The following is an 18,731-nucleotide window of genomic DNA, read 5'->3' as shown; positions in this document are numbered from 1 at the left end:
TGGGATCTTTGCACACTGCACTTAATTCTGGAATATGATTGACTGGGTGAATGGATTACAACTCAACGCACGATAGTTATGCGCTTATTAGGCCCCGCAGGGGGTGGGGTGTTTGGTTATCCTGATTTATGGCATTCTTTTCTTTCTGGCATACATACCTGTGCGATATTTACGTATCTCATTATGCAGTAAGTTATCTCATTCTTCCTGAGTTTTTGGTAATTTGTATTTTGACACGAGTCAACTCTAGAAAATGTAGTTATTTGATGGAAGAATTTTTGAATTTCAAGGTGTAATGATATTGAGTGTCTCATCATACCTCAGTTCCCCCTCACCCCTCTTCTCGGACGCTGGCTCTCGCCAGTGACTTTTGATCCCTTCCCACCATATTTTTTATCTCTGGATGATATTTTTAACTGAATATAACACGTTTGGTTGCACATATCTTTGTAGCGCTGTGTAGTTCAGCGTCCAGCGTCAATCGAAGCGACACAATTACGTACGGCGTATTGATACTGTTAGTGTGTCTGATGTTGTTTTAATCAAGGAGGTGTGCTTTTCAGTATTTGCAACGTAAAAAGTCTTCTGAATGGAGACCCCTATATCCAGTAATAGTTTCTACAGAGAAATCTTGCCCACCATTTGAAAACAACAACTGGACAAGTCAAGTCAACATTAGTTGAGTGTCATGAAAAATCGCAGTGTACTCCGAGGTGAAAAAATGTGATATTCTAAGATAAAAGAAATCACACTTTAAAAACTTTACTACGCTGTAATAAAACTCGTTATTCTGAAGTAAGGAATACACAAGGAAAACTTCTATGCATTATACTGTCAAAATATTTTTCAAGTTAAGAATCACACACTCAGTACAGTATAGTACAGCAGAACCTCGATTTAACAAACCTCTACATAACGAAGTCCTCGGTTTAACGAACGATACTCTTCAGTTCTACTTAAGTTACAATAAAATGTATGGTACAGAACCTCCATATAGCGAACCTCGATATAACGAAATCCTCGTTACAACGAACACAATCCAGAAGCCCAAACGTATAATATACCCCGATGAAACGAACAAAGGTCAACACGTGACAAAAGACGAATGCGTAATAGATCAACGAGAATCAAAATCCTTCAATTCTGTAAAAATAAAAAAACAACTTCACAGTTAACAGCTCATTCTAAATGCCGACCCTGATACTATCGATACTTCTACAGATCCCCTTTATCCTTCCTGTCTTTTTCCGTTTGCCAGTGACTTCCACTAAGCTTTGTCCTCCGTGCTTTAAAATCAAGCTGTTACTATGTATAAACCTAAACAGTGTACTGTAGCTTCATATAGACATAAAAGCACAAATGTCATTTACAGTAATGGTTCCGATCACAAAATGCTGGGTAGTGCGGCGTCGCACCACATAAGAAGAAAAAAAACACACAAAACAACAACTATTAACCATCCCTCGATATAACGAACATTTTGGTTGTTTTTCCGCAAATTCGTTAAATCGAGGTTTTCGATATAACGAACCAATTTCCCCAGTCCCTTGGCATTTCATCACATCGAAGTTCCACTGTACTAAGCTGCAAAAACTTAGCAATCATTAAACGACTTTCTTTTCAGAAAAGTCTTGCAAAACATGGACGGGTATTACTATGTAATTAAGACCCGGTTTAAATTACATGAATTATAAACAGTCGTGCTGTTCAGTCCAGTAAAGTTGGCACCACAGGAAACCCAAATATAGCTCAGTCTCAAGTGCAGAACACTTCAGAAGAGATGGTTGCCGCAGAAATCCCAAGTAAGACTCAGTCAGTAGCGCAGTAGGCTTCGGAACAGTTGGTCGCTATGCCATCCAGATGGTAAACATAAAAAGAACTGCAGTTTCTCACCATAATCGACTTTGTATATTTACAACATTCGTACCAACTCCTGAAGCAAACTTCCCGGTTGACTCTGCCGTCTTCAACAGTGGGATGAGCACCGTTCATCCAACCTGGTCTGGTAGCACCGCAGCTGCTGGGTCCTACACATGTGGTAGGCATCTTTGTTCCCGCTGCTCCTTCGAAACGATACCACATTGCGTCGAGGTCATAGTCACACAAGAACGGTTGTTGAGAGGCAACGTATGTTGCTTTTCTATCAGCGTTTTGCAATGTCACATAGTGGAGACATTCTAATAAAAAAAATATTTTGCTTATTAAGAAAGATTTTATTCGTCTTACCACCTCTGGGACAAAGAAACAAGTTACCAGATTAGTAGCGCCAATCACCGGCGCGAAAAGCAAAAGATGTCTGAGACTTTTTGACCGCTCTCTAGGGTCCAGTCCCTTTTGCCCAAAATCTCCCGAACAGCGGTTGTTTATCGAGTTTAAATTCCATTCTTCCGCAGTTTTTATTTATCCACAGATGCGGTTCTTTTAAGTAAGCTCTTACCGGTACTATTACTTTTACTTGCCTTCGTGGGTGCAGTCGAAGCCTGGCTTGCACTTGCATCTAAACGACCCTGCGGTGTTTTCACAGATCGCGTCTCTGTGGCAGTTATGAAACCCTGCGGCGCATTCATCCATATCTAAGGTACAAGATTCACACGTGGTAATACAGCACAGAATAACTCGGATAAATGAAAGTAAACCAAATCAGAACACTTTCTCTCGCGCTTTAATATGCTAACCTAGTTTAGTTTTACCTTCACAGTAGGTTCCCGTCCATCGATGAATTGCACACACACGTATAGTTCACTTTTCCGTTCAGGCATGTGGCATTGTTTTGACATCGATGTTTTATGCAGAAATCTTCTAATACTAGAAATACAATAAAAATAATTCGGCAATTAGTTTCCCTTCTGCTGTCCGCCAAGTTTAGTTTTTATAGCAGGTTCCTGTCTGCTGACATTCAATAAGCATCTAACTGTTAACCAGGCCTGATTGTTAACAGTTTAATTAAAAGATCTCATATTAACTACCGAAACGCCAAAATCACCACATTAAGGCAATCTCTCCAGTCTCCCCACCCGCACATATCATTTTACCCCTTAGTGAGAATAAATCTACAGTAAGATCATATTTCAGATTAAAACGACGATTACATGGCAAAGAAAAATTAATCACAAACTGATCTCAAAATCATTCAAAAAAAATTTAACAAAACAATCACGCCAAAAATATAGAATTGATGAGTGAATCAAGCCTTTGCAAACAATCAAGATTTTTAAAAGATCATGTACTGGTTATCATTACTTCTGCACTGATTTATTTGAAGAAAGGTTACGCAATCCTGCAAAATGTACATTCTCCCCGCACACTGAATTTGCCATATAAGTCCCGCAATTGTTTCATTCTTCTCGTACCATTCACAATAAGAGTCATGGATTCTTACCACTTTTTGCCATGTGATATCTTTCGTTATTCTGCATAAAATCATCTGGGCTGGCTTCTTTGGTACTGTTAGTTAACTCACATATCTGTTGGATAAAGAGCACGTTGTAGCTTCGGCATCTGGTGTCAGCGAGGCAGGCTTGTCTGCAGTCAAGCGAACCTCGTCGAACTTTAATAGTCTTGTACGTGTGGCCTTTGAGCATCATTTGATAATCAGAGTAAATGTCGCCTTTACAATGCTGGCTTACAATTCTTTGCAACATCAAAGACCCCATAAAAAGCATGTAGATGATAAGATTTTCTTGGCGATTCATTGGGTTTTTTTGTGAAGTTTACTCCATCAAGATAACTCCCCAAATGTCGGTATTATGTGATGCAACAAGCAGAATAAAACAGAAGAAACTTATCTTTAACTCCAGCTGGTCATTAAGCCAAATCAAGAATTTGATAAGGGTGTTAATTATTTGTAACGAGGTTTTCGTTTTTCATTCTAGACGAGATTATAAATTGGAAATTTGAACTTTTGGGAATTTGTTTGTATTGTCAGCAAAATCTTGGCTGATAAGAACTTATTCCAATTGCACCTGATTATTTTCTACTGAGCCACGTTATTCAGTTTAAAAGGAGACATGAATTTGCCTCAGTAGAATACGCTTTTTTTGTGATTGTTAATTACTGACTTCTGCTATGCAGAGGCCACCAAAATGTTAAAAATGTTATAACACTTGAAGAAGTAATTATTTGGTTTTTCTCTTTATCGTTATAAACGCCAACAGTCTATAAACCATGCAGTTCTTATAATACTGATTAATTTTTTACAAATTGTTAAAAACCTATTTTTCTTTCGGTGTATATCTTAAAGATTAAAGGAAAGCATAAATATAAAGCTTTTGATTTATTTCAATTAAGGTATTTACAAATCAAGTTCTTTTAATTATAGAATTCATTTCTTGTATGCAATTCATGCTGGACGAAGCCTATGTGCTGAGTAACCTTCTGAATGCAGTGTCTATGAGTTTCGTTGATTTACCTTCACTCATTACTGCTAGTCATTTTAAACCCTTTGACCCTAGCCGAAGAGTGACTAGCATATAATTTCTCCTTACAATATCACCCTGAATCAAACATGAGGGTCACGGGAATAAAGGAAATGATCACCAACTAAAGAGACTCTTGATTGTTAAACAAATTCTCTTTGTCAGCACCATGGAAATGTATAGAGAACAGTATGGAGAATATACATACTAATAATAGGATGTAAAGGGTTTAAGCAAACTTCCCTACAGCTTTATGAGTTACAATACAATTAAATATGATTTGTCTTGATTGACCATTGTTATTGACATTTGTTTGGTTTTTTCGTGGACTTTCTTTCCTGACATTGCAACTGAAATTCCGCTTCTGATGGATATTTTCGCTATTTTAATTTCTGACCATATGGCGATACTCTATTACCAAAAATGAAGTGATTTTTTGTTCACTAGTTATTCGACATGTGAGGTATATGCTAAGGAAATGATTCACTTCGGAAAAAATTTGATAGATGTTTGCCTTCCTATATCGCGATACTATACATATATACATCATAGTTATATGGCAAGATAATCCTGAGGTAAATTCCATCGTTCTGATCGGTTCCGTACTTGGGCTGTATTTCTTTTTAAAAAGAAAATTACGCTCATAATCGTGAGTGGCAGAAAACAACCAGTTCCTGCGGTCATTATTTGTCGCCTAAGGGGTAGGGCGGTGGATAATTTTTTTGAGTGGAATGACATGGTTTTCAAGGGGGATGGGAGGGGGATGGGGGGGTGGTCATTCGTCGCCGACAGCTTCTAAAGGGGGGACTATTGGACATGGACTATTGGACATGGACTGTCTATTAACTGCCAATGAAGAGGATCATAAGTACATTACAGAGACTTAGGGGAGATCATGTAAATTTTATGATGACACAACCAAAAAAATCTTAATGACCGGTCTCTTACTCCCGATGACACAATTTTTACCCGAAATGAAGTCCACAAAATAAAAACTTTTTAATTTCTCGCCTTTGGTGGCACCGAGAAAATGAGTCGTGGCATCTTGTCTTGGAGGCGATTAATACTAAAAATAGGTCCCCTCTCCCTCCCTCCCCACCATCCGATAATGGTAAGCGTGCGTTCGTGGCACAGGTTACCCAAAATAGCTATTTGATTTTAATCGGAACCACAGTAACGTTCGGGATTTGACGTTCCTGGTGCTGTCCCGCGTATGAAGTAGACAAAGAAAGGACCACAGTTTCTAACTTTAACGACGTTGAATACTTCTTCACAATTATTAAACGAGCGGAAATAAACCCTCCTGTTCACCCTTCCATCTTCTTTGCTGGGATGACCACCTTTGAGCCAGCCGGGTCTCAGTCCACCGCACCTTTTGAAAGGCACACATGAAGTGGCCATTTTTGTACCTGCCTGCCCTTGGAAACGGTACCAGCCATTCAGGTCACCGTCGTCCAAATATGGCTGTTTTGATTTATAAGTTCTTTTCCTTTTACTACCAAAAATAACTGCGTAGTTTATACATTCTGAACAAGAAAAAAAAAACAGACAAACAATTTGGAACAAGATAATCGAATATTTTAAAATTTGCATTTTCCACAATTTCTCCAGCGCAAGCGAAGATTTCTTAAACAAGCATCGCTGGACAAGAGCTCGAATGATGTATAAGAAAATTTCAATTGACCTGCATATGAAACTCGAGCAAAGAAATGATCCTCACAAATGGTCTGCAATTTTGACAATAGCTAAAAAGAATTCTGATAAAAAACAAGCTTCGACTAGATTCAAACCTAAGTAACCATCGAATCGAATGCCACCAACCGAGTTATGTTGGGAGGGAGACAAATTCATAACAATATATAAATAGTAATATACAGTGGAACCTCGCTTTCACGAACCTCTATATAACGAAGTCCTCGGAATAACGAACGATACTCTTTAGCCCTGCTAAAGTTGCAGTAAAATGTATTGGAAAGAACCTCGATATCACGCAGCCTCGATATAACGAATCAGTTTCCCAGGCACTTCGTTGAATCGAGGTTCCACTATATAAAGTTACACGAGCTTGTTGTGAGCTGTTGGTGAGAGATATTCGGCATTCTCTCGATACTACTCTTTCGCTAGCCCTTATGGTTATTCCTGGCAGCCAACACTCTGATTTCAATTTCATCGGTTTTGTAATTAAGCGTAGGCAGGACAGGAAAGAGTAAAAATAAACATATTTGTTGCTGTTGTTGTTGTTATTGTTGCAGCTATCGATACCCACCTCTAGGCTTGCAGGTCAGTCCATTGCCAATGTATTCTGACCTACAGGTGCACTTATAACCGCCTACAGTATTCTGGCAAGTGGCGTCTCTATGGCAATTGTGAGATCCGTCTGCGCACTCGTTGATTTCTTGAATAACAGAGATAAATTCCCAAATATTACTGCAACTCACATAGTAACAACTCTTATGATTACAGATAGAGATGATAGCCTCTTACAACAAAACAAAAATAAACCAAGAAGCAGAAAAGTCATTTTAAATCAGTGCTGCTAGACCTAGACAAGGTAAAGCGTGCACACGAGCCTAGAGGACCATTCAGCTGGAGCTCCTTGCGGTTGCTGCAGGAAGAGGCGACTAGAAGTATTGCTAATCTCAAAAAGTTATCCATAAGTATTTGGTTGGACTTCCATAACAACGTTAACTCTCCGGTACACATCTATACACCTGATGATGACTTTAATTTTACGGCTAACGATTAAAATTTTGTCCTCAATGTTTGACAGGAAAATTTTAACGATTAAGTTTATTTACGATTAACGGTACGATTAACACAATTACTACGATTAAAAGCATCCCACGAGCTGCCAATTTGGATAAATAAGATTCTTTTCCACTGAAGACTCTATGTCAAAGGAAAAAAATACATTTTCATTTTACAGATCTCATATTTACGAAGGTTCTCTCACCTTTGCAATTATTTTTCCCGTCTCCTTGAAATCCTGGTTTACAACTGCAGATGTAGGATCCTTCAGTATTTAGGCAAACGGCGTTAATATGGCAGACAGTGGGGTTGTCTACGCATTCGTCGACGTCTATTAAGACAATGAAGGGAAGAAAAAACAGTGGTGTATGTAATTGATAACAGTGTCAAGATTTAGCAATACGCCATCAGATTCTACCTTTTTCACAGTAGGTTCCACTCCATCCCGATGAATCACATGCACACGTGTAATTCACGTGACCTTCTATACAGGTTGCGTTGTTCTGACACAGATGTTTGAAGCATTGGTCTGCAACTTTTTCAAAAGATATAGCGCATGATAAGAATCCCACAGAGCTTCAGTCTTGTTTCTGTTAATGCATGTCGGGTATAAATAGGAAAATGAAGTTTTAAAGCGAAAAGCTGTAATTTGTTTCAACTCGATAAATGTACTGTTTCAAACGATATAGCTTTGATTTTGGCCTTCCTTAAAAAAAAAAAAAAAAAAAACTTTTAATGACGAGTTACCGAGCGACTCAAATTGAAAGATAACAGCAACGACATAATACAAAAGGAAAAAGAATAGAAAAAGTAAAGGTATTTACAAAAGCTTTAGCAATTGAACTCGATATGGACGAAAAAACGGGAGAACTTGAAACATAACCGAAGTTGACCTTGCAAAAATTAAAACGTGAATAAGATATGTCAGCGATGAAATTTGTACAAAAAAATTCTAAAATAAGAAAATTGGGAGGAAAATATCACAAAGCAGGGCTCCTGCGCAAAGTGTTAATTACCGTAAGCGAAAACAACAGAGTATAATGTTGATGAAAAAAAATGTGAGCGAGAATCCAGTTGGTATAATTTCTTTCTCACCTTCTTTAACCATGTCACAGTAAGTTAAAAAAGAGTCTCCAGATCTGATTAAATCCAACCAATAATAACCACTGACCGCTTGTCCTCCCTCGCTCGCCTTGATTTCTTTGCATGATATAGCTGGCAGCTCACGAATGGATCCGAGAGGAGCTGGGGCAAATCGAGATAGACTGGTTAAATAAACGAGTTGTTTTCGATTTGTTTTCTTGCGGGTAATTTACAAATGAAAAGGTCTTTCGGTGTTGTTAAGGCAAGCTTCATGATCCTTTTTGGTCATCAGCCATCACGAGGTTTTGGTTCGAATCATAATCACTCGTGTCTCGGTTAGTGTTTTCCTTATATCGTTTGTTTTGCTTGCAAATTATTTGTCAAAATTAAATGTTGAATTTGACCTAAGCCTCGAGCAACTGTTCCGCTGGAAATTAGCAACGAGGGCCTTGGAAGCCAGATCGTCGTTCTCTATGCCCATGAGTTTTAACAGAAAACGCATCCTAGTTTTTCGGGCGCAACTCATCCGAGGTAACAATACGTCCTTCCTAATCTTCCCCAAGAGAACCGATACTTTTCAGTTTTTTGTCACAGCGACCGATTTTGTTGTCTGAAAACGGAGTTACCTGTGGGAGAGATTTATCGTCTCTTATTGTTTGACCAGGTAACCAGTTTTACCGAAAATTTTACATTTTTTTAAACTTTTTTACACGGCAAAGACCCTGAATAACCAAAAAGACACGATTCTTACTAACTACTTGTGACAACTGGAACAATCAAAATGGAGAAAGATGTTTTTCGTCTTGTCACGAGCGTGGGACATACAAAAAATTCTGAGTCCCCATCAGGAATCGATCCTAAGACCTTCGAATTCCGCGCTCCGATGCTCTACCACTTAGCCGAAGGAGGGCGAGGTCTATTACGTCAGAATTTTTTCTTCGTCTCACGCTCGTGACAAGCATCTTTCTCCATTTCTTTACCGAGCTCATAACTTATCATTTCTTTAATTCTATTTACAATCGAAATAATATCCAGACTTTAATGAATGGGACATCAGCTTTGACATCAGCTTCAAAGAAATGCTTCAATTCGTTTTGTTTCTTACCTCTTTTAAAATCTCTCTGTTTGTAGTACCTGCCCAGGTCTTTAACAAAATTCTCTGGCCTGGCCTCCTTAGTTCTGTTATTTAACTCACATATCCCTTTGAACACGACGTTATAGCTTTGACATCTGATATCAGCGAGGCACGCTTGTCTACATTCCAGGGAACCTGATTGCATCTTCAACGCCTTAAAGGTGTAACCTTGAAGCATCCTTTGATAAATAGAGTAATGGTCGGTCTCACACTGTTGGCAGGCGATGTAGTGGAGAACATGAGACACCAGAAAAAATACATTGATGTAGAAAGTGAGATGAAGCCGAGCCATAGGTTGTCGATACGATTTCTAGTCGGGACAAAAATGAAATTAGATATTTTTTGTACCGGAAAATTCTGAATGTTAACTAATCTAGTGATCACGAGGAAGGATTTCTATTCCCTCGTTATTTTTTTTTTTTCATTCATGATGACGAAACGCCAACAATTGATGGACTACCTACTCTGAAAAAGGTAGATGCTAAGGCGATAAATGATTTCATTGTTACAGTAGAATGGTGAAATTTGACCTGCAATTAATGCGAATTGAATTGAAAGATCTGATGCGCTTGTTCTCCTGTTGGCCTTCTGGAGTTGCTGGTAACGTGATAAGTCATAAGATTAAATTTTATTTCCATACTAGAATTCACGATGACCTTTTGAAGCTTAGTATTGGGACAGATTAAAATTTTCTTGCGGATGTTCATATCAAAAGCTTGTCAGGTGTTACAAATCTTTAGAGCTGTTTTCATCACAAAGAGACTTAACAGCCCAAGTTTCTACGATAATTAGTGAAGCTTCAGTTTTGTCGGTAGCTGGAAAAAGATCAGAATCCTCATTATTATCACAAAAATAATTTTTTGTCAGTTTGAAGTAAAAAAAAAAATTTCCCTTTCTTCTGTGAAGGCAAAATGTCTGATAGATTCAAAGAAGTCCCCTTTTCCAAACATGAATTTTAGCGCAAGTGGGAAAATATTCTGAAACTCTACAGATTTTCAAGCAACTCGAGTGGTGAGTTATGTGTACAAGGAGGACTGCTCTTAGTTTATTCATCCAGTTAATTAAATTTTATTTTCATGTTAGAAGTCAGCCTCTCGGTTATCGGCAAGAAATTGCCGAGCTGTAATGCTGTTTTCCCGCCTTTGGTACAACTTTTTAGCAGCTTCCATATTTTCTTTCTTTTTGGCTGATTCGTCTAAATATCTTTCTACAGCTGCACTTACCCAATTGCAGTCAAAAATTGAGGTGACATCCAACAAAAATGTAAAACAATGTGCGCTTACCTAACCCATGTGAGGTATCACCAAACAGCTTCCAGCCTTGAAGGTTATGCGATAATTTCGGTATTCACCAATATTCCATTCACCTCACCAGCCCGGCTGTTGTCATCTTAGGACGGTAGGATTTGAGACAATGGTCATGACAAATACAATGTATTAATTGGTACCATTAATATTAAACGAGGGCCGTTGAAAGCTGCAGAAATACTCAAGTATTATCAAAAATTTGAAACTAAAAGTTGCAATTTGAAATTTATTTTATTGTAAAACATCATTCCTAGCTAATCTTCAGCTTTTTTCCTTAATATGATGAAGATAAAAACTGTGAGAGACGGCGAACGGGAGTGTGGGAGAGTGGGTGGGTGAGTTAGACTCTCGGATGAATTGTCAATAATTTTTTTTCTTTCAGATATTTGTTGATAACAAGCGAACAAAGAAATTAGTTATCAAAGGCGACACGAGGTCGGAGTATTGAAATTAATCAAAAGCTCATCCAAACATTAATAATTTAGAAGTACCATGATGTATAAAAAGTGATATTTAAAACCATTTCTGGAGGAGACAAGCAAGGTTTGCTTTCCTTCGCCGATAAGTGGCGGTGGTTAAAATATCTCAATAGAACGGTTTTTTGTTTGAAAAGCATGTGTGGGGATAACGCTTTAAAGCTGCTTAAACAATTACTGAATTGGCCATACATTTAGAATGCAAGGAAAATTTAGTTCATATTTTATTTCAGAAATGTCAATAAATTTCTGGGCATTGTGGAAAAACAGGCATAAACTAACAAAAATCTGGAAAGAAGAATTTAAGGCAAAAACTAGGGAACACAGGGCCTCTTATTTACATCTCATTGAATGACAATAGTGCTTAAGCGTTGCTCATCATTTCTCAAATTAGGCCGACAATTTGGACTTCAGGCCTCAGTGATCTAAAGAAGCGTTGCTGTGGACCTTGAAATGTTCGCGAGGGGAAAAACAAACACAACCTAATAAGCACGAGATGGAGAGATTGACAGAGTGTGTATTTTTTTTGAGTTACTTAAACTTACTCACTTATTTACATTACTAACAGCACTTGCATTTGCTACAATATTTATTAGTATTCTACCATTAGTCGCAATACATTACTCACGACACTAACAATGCTGACTGATAACTATTCTTGCTTACAATGATGGTATTGTCATTGTCGTTGGTACCTTTTTAAATACAGAGTCATTTTACACTATGTATCGAAAGGAATCTGGGATTGCTTTAGATTTGCTTTACTTCACTCTGTGATTGGTCTTGAAAACTCGCATCACTCTCTCAAAAAATCAAATTCAAACCTCAAAGCAGTCGCGCCTTGGCCACCCACGTTTTCCCACGCTTCAAGTAGTTTGTTCGTTTTTACTTCGAGTTCTGATTGACTCCTTGTGATATTTCCCTTATTCTGATTGGCTGTTGTTATACCTTTGGTTTTGGTCTTACGACACTCAACTGAAGAGCGTTCTATACTTCACTTTCAGCACATACTGATGATATATTTACATACTACATATTGATGAAATATTCACTAGTACACAATGAGAAAAACATTACCCACAGGTCACCTAGACAATTCAAAAGCATCACATTATTCGTACAAAACTAACTTTACGAACAGTACTAAGGGTAATAATGCTTGACGCAGTGAAAGTAATAAATGAGTAAATAAATGAAAACACAGATAAACCAATTAATCAGAAAAAACGAGAAACTTTAACACAGACCAAAAGCAAACCACACAACTTTCATTGACAAATAAGAAAAGTTAACCTAACTAGTTCTAACGAACAAAAATTATATTTTTCGAGTTTTACTAAGAAGTGAAGTTTAAAGATGGACACTGCTATAGATTTTTCTTTGGGCGCGCAAACCGGGACTTTTGTCCTTTTAGAAGTTCATGTTCATTCAAAAATGTCAATGACCCGTTTGATTTTAGTCAATTATGCACATCTGTGGATCCATTCCCGGTGACAACATGATGGAATGATAGCAGCTGCTAGCCGTATAATGGCCGAAATTCTAACCGTTAGCTGTAAAAGCTATCACTATATTTAGAACCTCAGGCAAAAGTGTTCGCACGATTTTGGCTTGAGTGTTGTAAAATATTTTTGATTAAATACAATGGCAAACCGTAGCTAAGTTATAGACACGAGTACAAGTATCCAGCCTCAAGCTCATGAGAGAAGTCCCAAATTATAGATAGCCTAAGACAGCCTGGTCCAATTATCCAGGATGCCTTGGTTCCGCAAGTTACCTAGAATGCAAAAGTGATTTATCCAGTGCCACAGAAACGATGGCAGTTTGAACCAGAGTCTACAGCGCTTAAGTAGTAGACATAATAAGAACCGCAGTTTCTAACTTGAATAGTCTTCGATCTAACTTTACAGTGATTGGACGAGCGGAAATAAACCGTCCTGGACACTCTGCCATCAATTTTGTTTGGATGACCACCACTCAACCAACCTGGTCTCTTTCCGCCACATCTTTTGAAAGTGACACATGAAGTGGGCATTCTTGTACCTGCGGCTCCAGTAAAACGGTACCACATCGTATTCAGTTTATTGTCGCATCTATATGGTGAACGTGACTTATAAGATTTCTTCCTTTGATGAGAATTTAAAGCCTTGTAGTTGCTACATTCTGGGTATAAAAATGACAGACAAACAGCTTAGAATGATAGATGATCGTATGTGAAACTTGACCAAAAACTCTCGTGCCAACGCAGTCATTAACTAGCCTGCATTCATACTCAGAGGTTATCGCCCAGATTTTTTCCAAAACAACAATGTTAAGTCATGATGAAGGCAAAAACGACACTGAAAGATGTTCAAAAGGGCACTACAGTAGTAAGATAAAAACCTATTAAAGCGGTGATCGTGAGCTCTTGATGCTAGACTCTTGGCATATTTATAACAGTCCTACCCACCTTTAGGCTCGCAATTCAGTCCATCACCAATGTATTCTGAATTGCATGTACACCTATACGAGCCTGCAGTATTCTGACAAGTAGCGTCACGATGGCAATCGTGAGATCCTTCTGTACATTCGTTGATATCTAAATATCAGAGATAAGTCCAAAATAATAAGTCGGAAACTCACACGATTAGAAATAGGAATGGAACGGCTTCAACGGTGAAAGAACAACTTTGTCTCAGTGGTAAATTGCTTAGTTGTTGCTCACCTGATTAAGAGGACCATTTCTTCACTTAAATATAATGTTCTTCAAGTTAAGAACAATGCTTAAATTTATGGCTAAAAATTTTGAGTTTGACGTATCAGACACCAGGAATTCAACGAATGCACTGACAAAGAAGTTGCACACTTTCATTGAGAGAGAGAGAGAGAGAGAGAGAGAGAGAGAGCAGGTTAATACTTTGGACCAGGTTCAGATCGAGAATAAAGAATGGAAATGATATTAGGCCCATGCTTAAAACCATTAAGCACTAAGTCGCTAAGATAATACTGAAGGTGTAGCTGTTCTAACAAACTGACCGGGATAAAAATGGCATTATCTGTAGGGAGGCCAGCAAAAAGTCTCGTAAACATAGAAAGAGGGTGTCCGATGGACCCTTCAAGGAGCAGAGTTGGTTGAAGTCCTTAAAGTAAAAGTAGTCAAATGAGGCCGGTGTTCTAAGTTTTAACCACATCATAAGAATTTTTTATTCTGAGGATTTCCTTTTCAAGAAAAAAAACCAAATTTTTGGAATAATGAGTTCATAGCCATGAAGGCTTTTCTCACCATTGCAATTCTGTTTCCCGTCTCCTTGAAATCCTGGTTTACAGCTACAGATGTAGGAGCCATTAGTGTTTTGGCATTCAGCGTTGCTATGGCAATCGTGGATGCCTGCTTTGCATTCATTGATATCTAAAAGGTCATACGAAAGAGAATAAACACAATTGATATTTACTAAAAACCCTACTCAGATTTAGTACTTAGATTCTACCTTTTTCGCAATAGGGTAAAGTCCATCCTGATGAGGTGCACGCACACGTGTAATTCACATGCCTGTTTACACATGCTGCACTGTTCTGACACTTATGCTTGATGCAATAATCTGCAACTAAACCAAAAAGATAACAAATAATCAATAGACATTCCATATTTTTTTTCTGTCAATATTCGCTACGCACATGTGAGAGAAGAAAGTATTTTGTTTTCCCTACCCTCTGTTTTCATGTCACAGCGAGCTAAGATAGAATTTCCAGATCTGGTGGAATCCAACCAATAATTACCGCTGATCGCTTGTCCACCCTCACTCGCCTTGATTTCTTTACACGAATCGGCTGGCAGCCCAGGAACGGAACCTAGTGGGACTGGGTGTGAAAGAAACAAAATTTAAAACGCCGTTTTTGGCCCGGAAGATGTTAAACGAAAGGGTCTCCAGGCAATCTGTGTTTCTGTGTTGTTTTGCTTTTGTAGCCAATTGGACTTTGAGGAAAAGTTTGAGATTCGACCCAAGCCTCCAGCACGCGCCTCGTTGGAAAATCTTATAGATTCAGGACTTGCTTGACGTTAGGTTTTTGGAAATCCACGTGAGGAAAATAATGCACGAGTTCCATTTTTCGTATTTTTCGTTCACAGCGCTTCTTACCTTGGCCCTACAACAGAAAACTGAGCAATTTAAGTTTTTTATGTTCCTTTACTATTGCGAAATTGAAGTCCTGTTATTTATTACAGAGAACGGAATTGCGCTTATCCAGCTTTGAACAGAGTAACTTTCCATCACAATCGAGCGTTCCATTACTCTTTTACTTGACCTGAGCCTTTTGCTGGCTTGTTACACTATGTAATTGTCACCTTCGCACTCGCACAGCACGCACAACTATACAATTAACATAAGCACGAGCACCGCACTCTGTATAAACTATAATGATTTCGTGATGAATAAAGTTGTAAGTTTTGACATGGAACCGAGAAAATAACAGGCTCGCGCGAGTCATCTCCGACTTTGTTGGCCTCTTTACGCGACTAAACCATGGAGAACTATGGAGAGGACATCTCTATGGAGAAGACATCATGGATATCATACGAATGACAGGTTTAACATAATCCACGCTAGATGTTTTCTGAAGTTAGTAACTCGTTTCTCATAAATAGTTTACTTTTAATTAGTTTTCTTACCTCTTGTTGAGCTTTTCACGTGATATCGCTCCAAGTCTTTGACAAAATCGTCCGGTCTAGCCTCCTTAGTTCTGTTATTTAACTCACATATCCCTTTGAACACGACGTTATAGCTTTGGCATCTGATATCAGCGAGGCAGGCCCGTCTGCATTCTGTTGTACCTGGTTGGGTCTTCAAGGTCTTAAAGGTGTGGCCTTGAAGCATCATCTGGTAGACTGAGTGAAGATCAGTCCCACACTGCTGGCTGGTAAGATGTCGGAGAGCGACAGACACCATTAACAGTATTATAATGTGGGCTTTGATTTGTTTCCAAGCCATTCGTGGCAGATACGATTTCTGACCTTGACAAGAAGAAATAAACTGCCTTTCATTATCATTTTAATTTTTTTTTTTATTCCAATATTCTAAATATAACTTATTTTGATGAGTTCTTGAAAGAACGGGCAGAAGGCAGGGCAGAGAGTGTTTTAAAATTAATTTGTCGGTTAAAATCATGCAATTTGAAGTTTGAAAGCACCACATCGATTGTTAAATCAACATGGCGTCATTTTCCAATCTACCTTGATAGGTATAGTGAAGATAGGTAGTTTAAATTGAGGATTTTCAACATCTCTTTTGATGGAATATCAGCCACCTTTAGGCTCTTCAATCTCCGTCGGTTCCTTTGTATTAATCCATGTTTGCTATTAGTCTTAGTGACGGGATCAAGTCTTGACTAATAGTAATTCATGCGTGGGCTCTGGAGCACACTGAATCACAGGATGTGGTAAAGGTGACTCGGTAATCAAACTGAAGAAGAAAAACTCTTGAAAATTCAGCGGATTTTGGGTTTTTGTAATGAATTGAACGACTCAAATGTGGGAATTTTGAAAATACAGTGGATTGAGGATGAGATGAGAAGTTTTGCAAAGATTCTGTACTCCATACTCTTTGTTGTTATGTTTTGTTATTAGTTTTTGTTTTACTAAGTAGAGGATGAATCTTCTTCATTAGAATATGTTGACGATAAAAAGTCGTTTCTTCGATAATAAACAAGCAAATAAAAATGAAGAAGAAAAAGGCTGGAATATGAACTCTTTATCACGCTGTCCGATGATATTCACATTCAGTTGCTGCAGCAGATCTATTTTACGCTATCAAAAAGCAAACATCTACAACAACTTACAATAAAAATCTCAAGAGAAGTAAGTTTAAAGATACTGACTCTTCATTCGAATAATCACATTTGGCCAAAATCATCACAGAGCGAGGGATTCACGGTTTTTTTCTCTCTTATAAGTGACATTTTCATCTGGCGTGTTACCCAAACAATTTAGTTTTAATTAAATTGAAAAATGAAGGTCATAAAATCTTTTTCGAATGGCATATTCTTCAGGAATAACGGCAGAAAAAATATTCGCAATCGAATGGACAATCTCTTTTAAAATTGAGATGCTATGCTCCTAAACTTGCGAGTAAGACGAAGTAAGGAAACCGTGCGTTGATTGCAGCTCCTGAATTATAACTTCAGTATGTAGAGAGAAATAGAAAGACAGAACTTGGAATGGAGACCGTGGTTCAATACTATGTACCAAAGATTCAAGGGAATAATCAAGGTTACAGGGTACAACTGCGGAGCATGGTTAATTTTTTTCTTTTCTGCACTTTAGAAGACAATTTTTCATATCTCAAAATCACATATTTTGGAATGCCGTATCATTCAACCTACCTATTGGAGATACTAAATAGTTCCTCAGGGTCTTTCCCGGTGGGTTTTTCCTCCGTATAACTACAGTAACCCAACTAAACTGAAGCCCATTTAAACACTCGGTAAACTATAAAGCCTTCTGAATTGTTACCCCCTGTGGACTTCCCTGAGGCGAAGTGACTGTGAGCAAAGCAACTCTTGGCTCAGATATTCAATTCCCTCATATGTTCCTAGAGACCAAAAAAAAAAGCCCAAGATCGATATATTACTACCCGTTTTCATCAAAAAATCCTATGGCGAAACAAGTACATAGTGCAGATATTCTCGTAAATCGAACTTGGCTTACCTGTAGTTCTTCAAAAGTTAAATATGCCGTGATGGCGAATTAAGGATATGCTGATTTAAATTTGAAGAATTTCAAAGTCTGAGTGCATTTTGTAGAAAACTATCCTGACTTCTGGCACAATAAAGCTATCTTTGCTTATAAGATGCAAAAAAACAAAACAAAAAACAAAACAAAAAATACAAATTTGTGTCCCTCATCCATAAAGAAAGAAAGAGTGACGAATATTTTCCCTCAAGTCTTCCATTTATCTTACTCTCTTCTTTCCACCTTCTTTGAATTCGTCACTTTCGGTACGTTGTGTTTTATTTATCTTTTTATATAATTTGATGCTTTGAGCTCAAACTTTCTGCAAACTAAGAAAATGAATAGTTTTTCTTCAAAGCTTTGTGCAGTTTGCAGATGTAAAATAAGTTTCTCATCTTTAATTAGTCACTCAGTCCATGCGCATGAAATTACTTTCACGCACAGATATATTTGTGTTTGTGGCTCCCTTCATGGGACAAACGACATTTAAATTATCCTTGCAAACGATATACTTTCTGTACAATTTTGCAGTAGGAGATCTACCTCCCTTTTCTTCTTCTCGAGTGAATGTCACAAAAAAACACAAGTTTGACGTAAAGGCTTAAGTCACAGCTCTCAGTTTCTCTCGAACAGCTTATTTTTGAGATTAAAAAATGCATTAAATTTTAATTTGTGTATGAAACAAACCTTTTAGGAGTAAAATTAAAAAAAATTTTAAAAGAGGTCGTCTAAGACACCAGTATAAAGTTTCTAAAAGTTTGATATTTATTGTGCGCTGTTTTCACTTTCATCTCATTTCTTTTATCATGGCGCTTAAGAGCAAAATGCGAAATAAAAGATTAAAAACCGCAGGTACCTGATGTC

At 37.9% G+C, this 18,731-nt stretch overlaps 2 protein-coding genes across 2 annotated transcripts; both read right to left on the bottom strand.

The window, feature by feature from the left end:
* Window positions 1–5,573: 5,573 nt before the first annotated feature.
* On the bottom strand, window positions 5,574–9,673 carry LOC131770393 (uromodulin-like). The gene is made up of 4 exons (XM_059086103.1): window positions 9,352–9,673; window positions 8,259–8,408; window positions 6,682–6,810; window positions 5,574–5,941 (listed from the first exon to the last, which is right to left on the bottom strand). Exons 1-4 carry the CDS (start codon window positions 9,671–9,673, stop codon window positions 5,574–5,576), a joined length of 969 nt encoding a protein of 322 aa, XP_058942086.1.
* A 3,286-nt stretch (window positions 9,674–12,959) lies between these two features.
* LOC136281817 (uromodulin-like) lies at window positions 12,960–17,567 on the bottom strand. The gene is made up of 6 exons (XM_066168839.1): window positions 17,519–17,567; window positions 15,810–16,151; window positions 14,852–15,001; window positions 14,632–14,748; window positions 13,614–13,742; window positions 12,960–13,327 (listed from the first exon to the last, which is right to left on the bottom strand). Exons 2-6 carry the CDS (start codon window positions 16,126–16,128, stop codon window positions 12,960–12,962), a joined length of 1,083 nt encoding a protein of 360 aa, XP_066024936.1. The 5' UTR covers window positions 16,129–16,151; window positions 17,519–17,567.
* Window positions 17,568–18,731: the final 1,164 nt, after the last annotated feature.

This window comes from Pocillopora verrucosa, chromosome 6 (assembly GCF_036669915.1).
Source record: "Pocillopora verrucosa isolate sample1 chromosome 6, ASM3666991v2, whole genome shotgun sequence".
In the NCBI taxonomy this organism is placed as follows: Eukaryota; Metazoa; Cnidaria; class Anthozoa; order Scleractinia; family Pocilloporidae; genus Pocillopora; species Pocillopora verrucosa.
The sequence above is the reverse complement of the archived record's forward strand: the minus strand, read 5'-3'. Positions and strand labels throughout refer to the sequence as shown.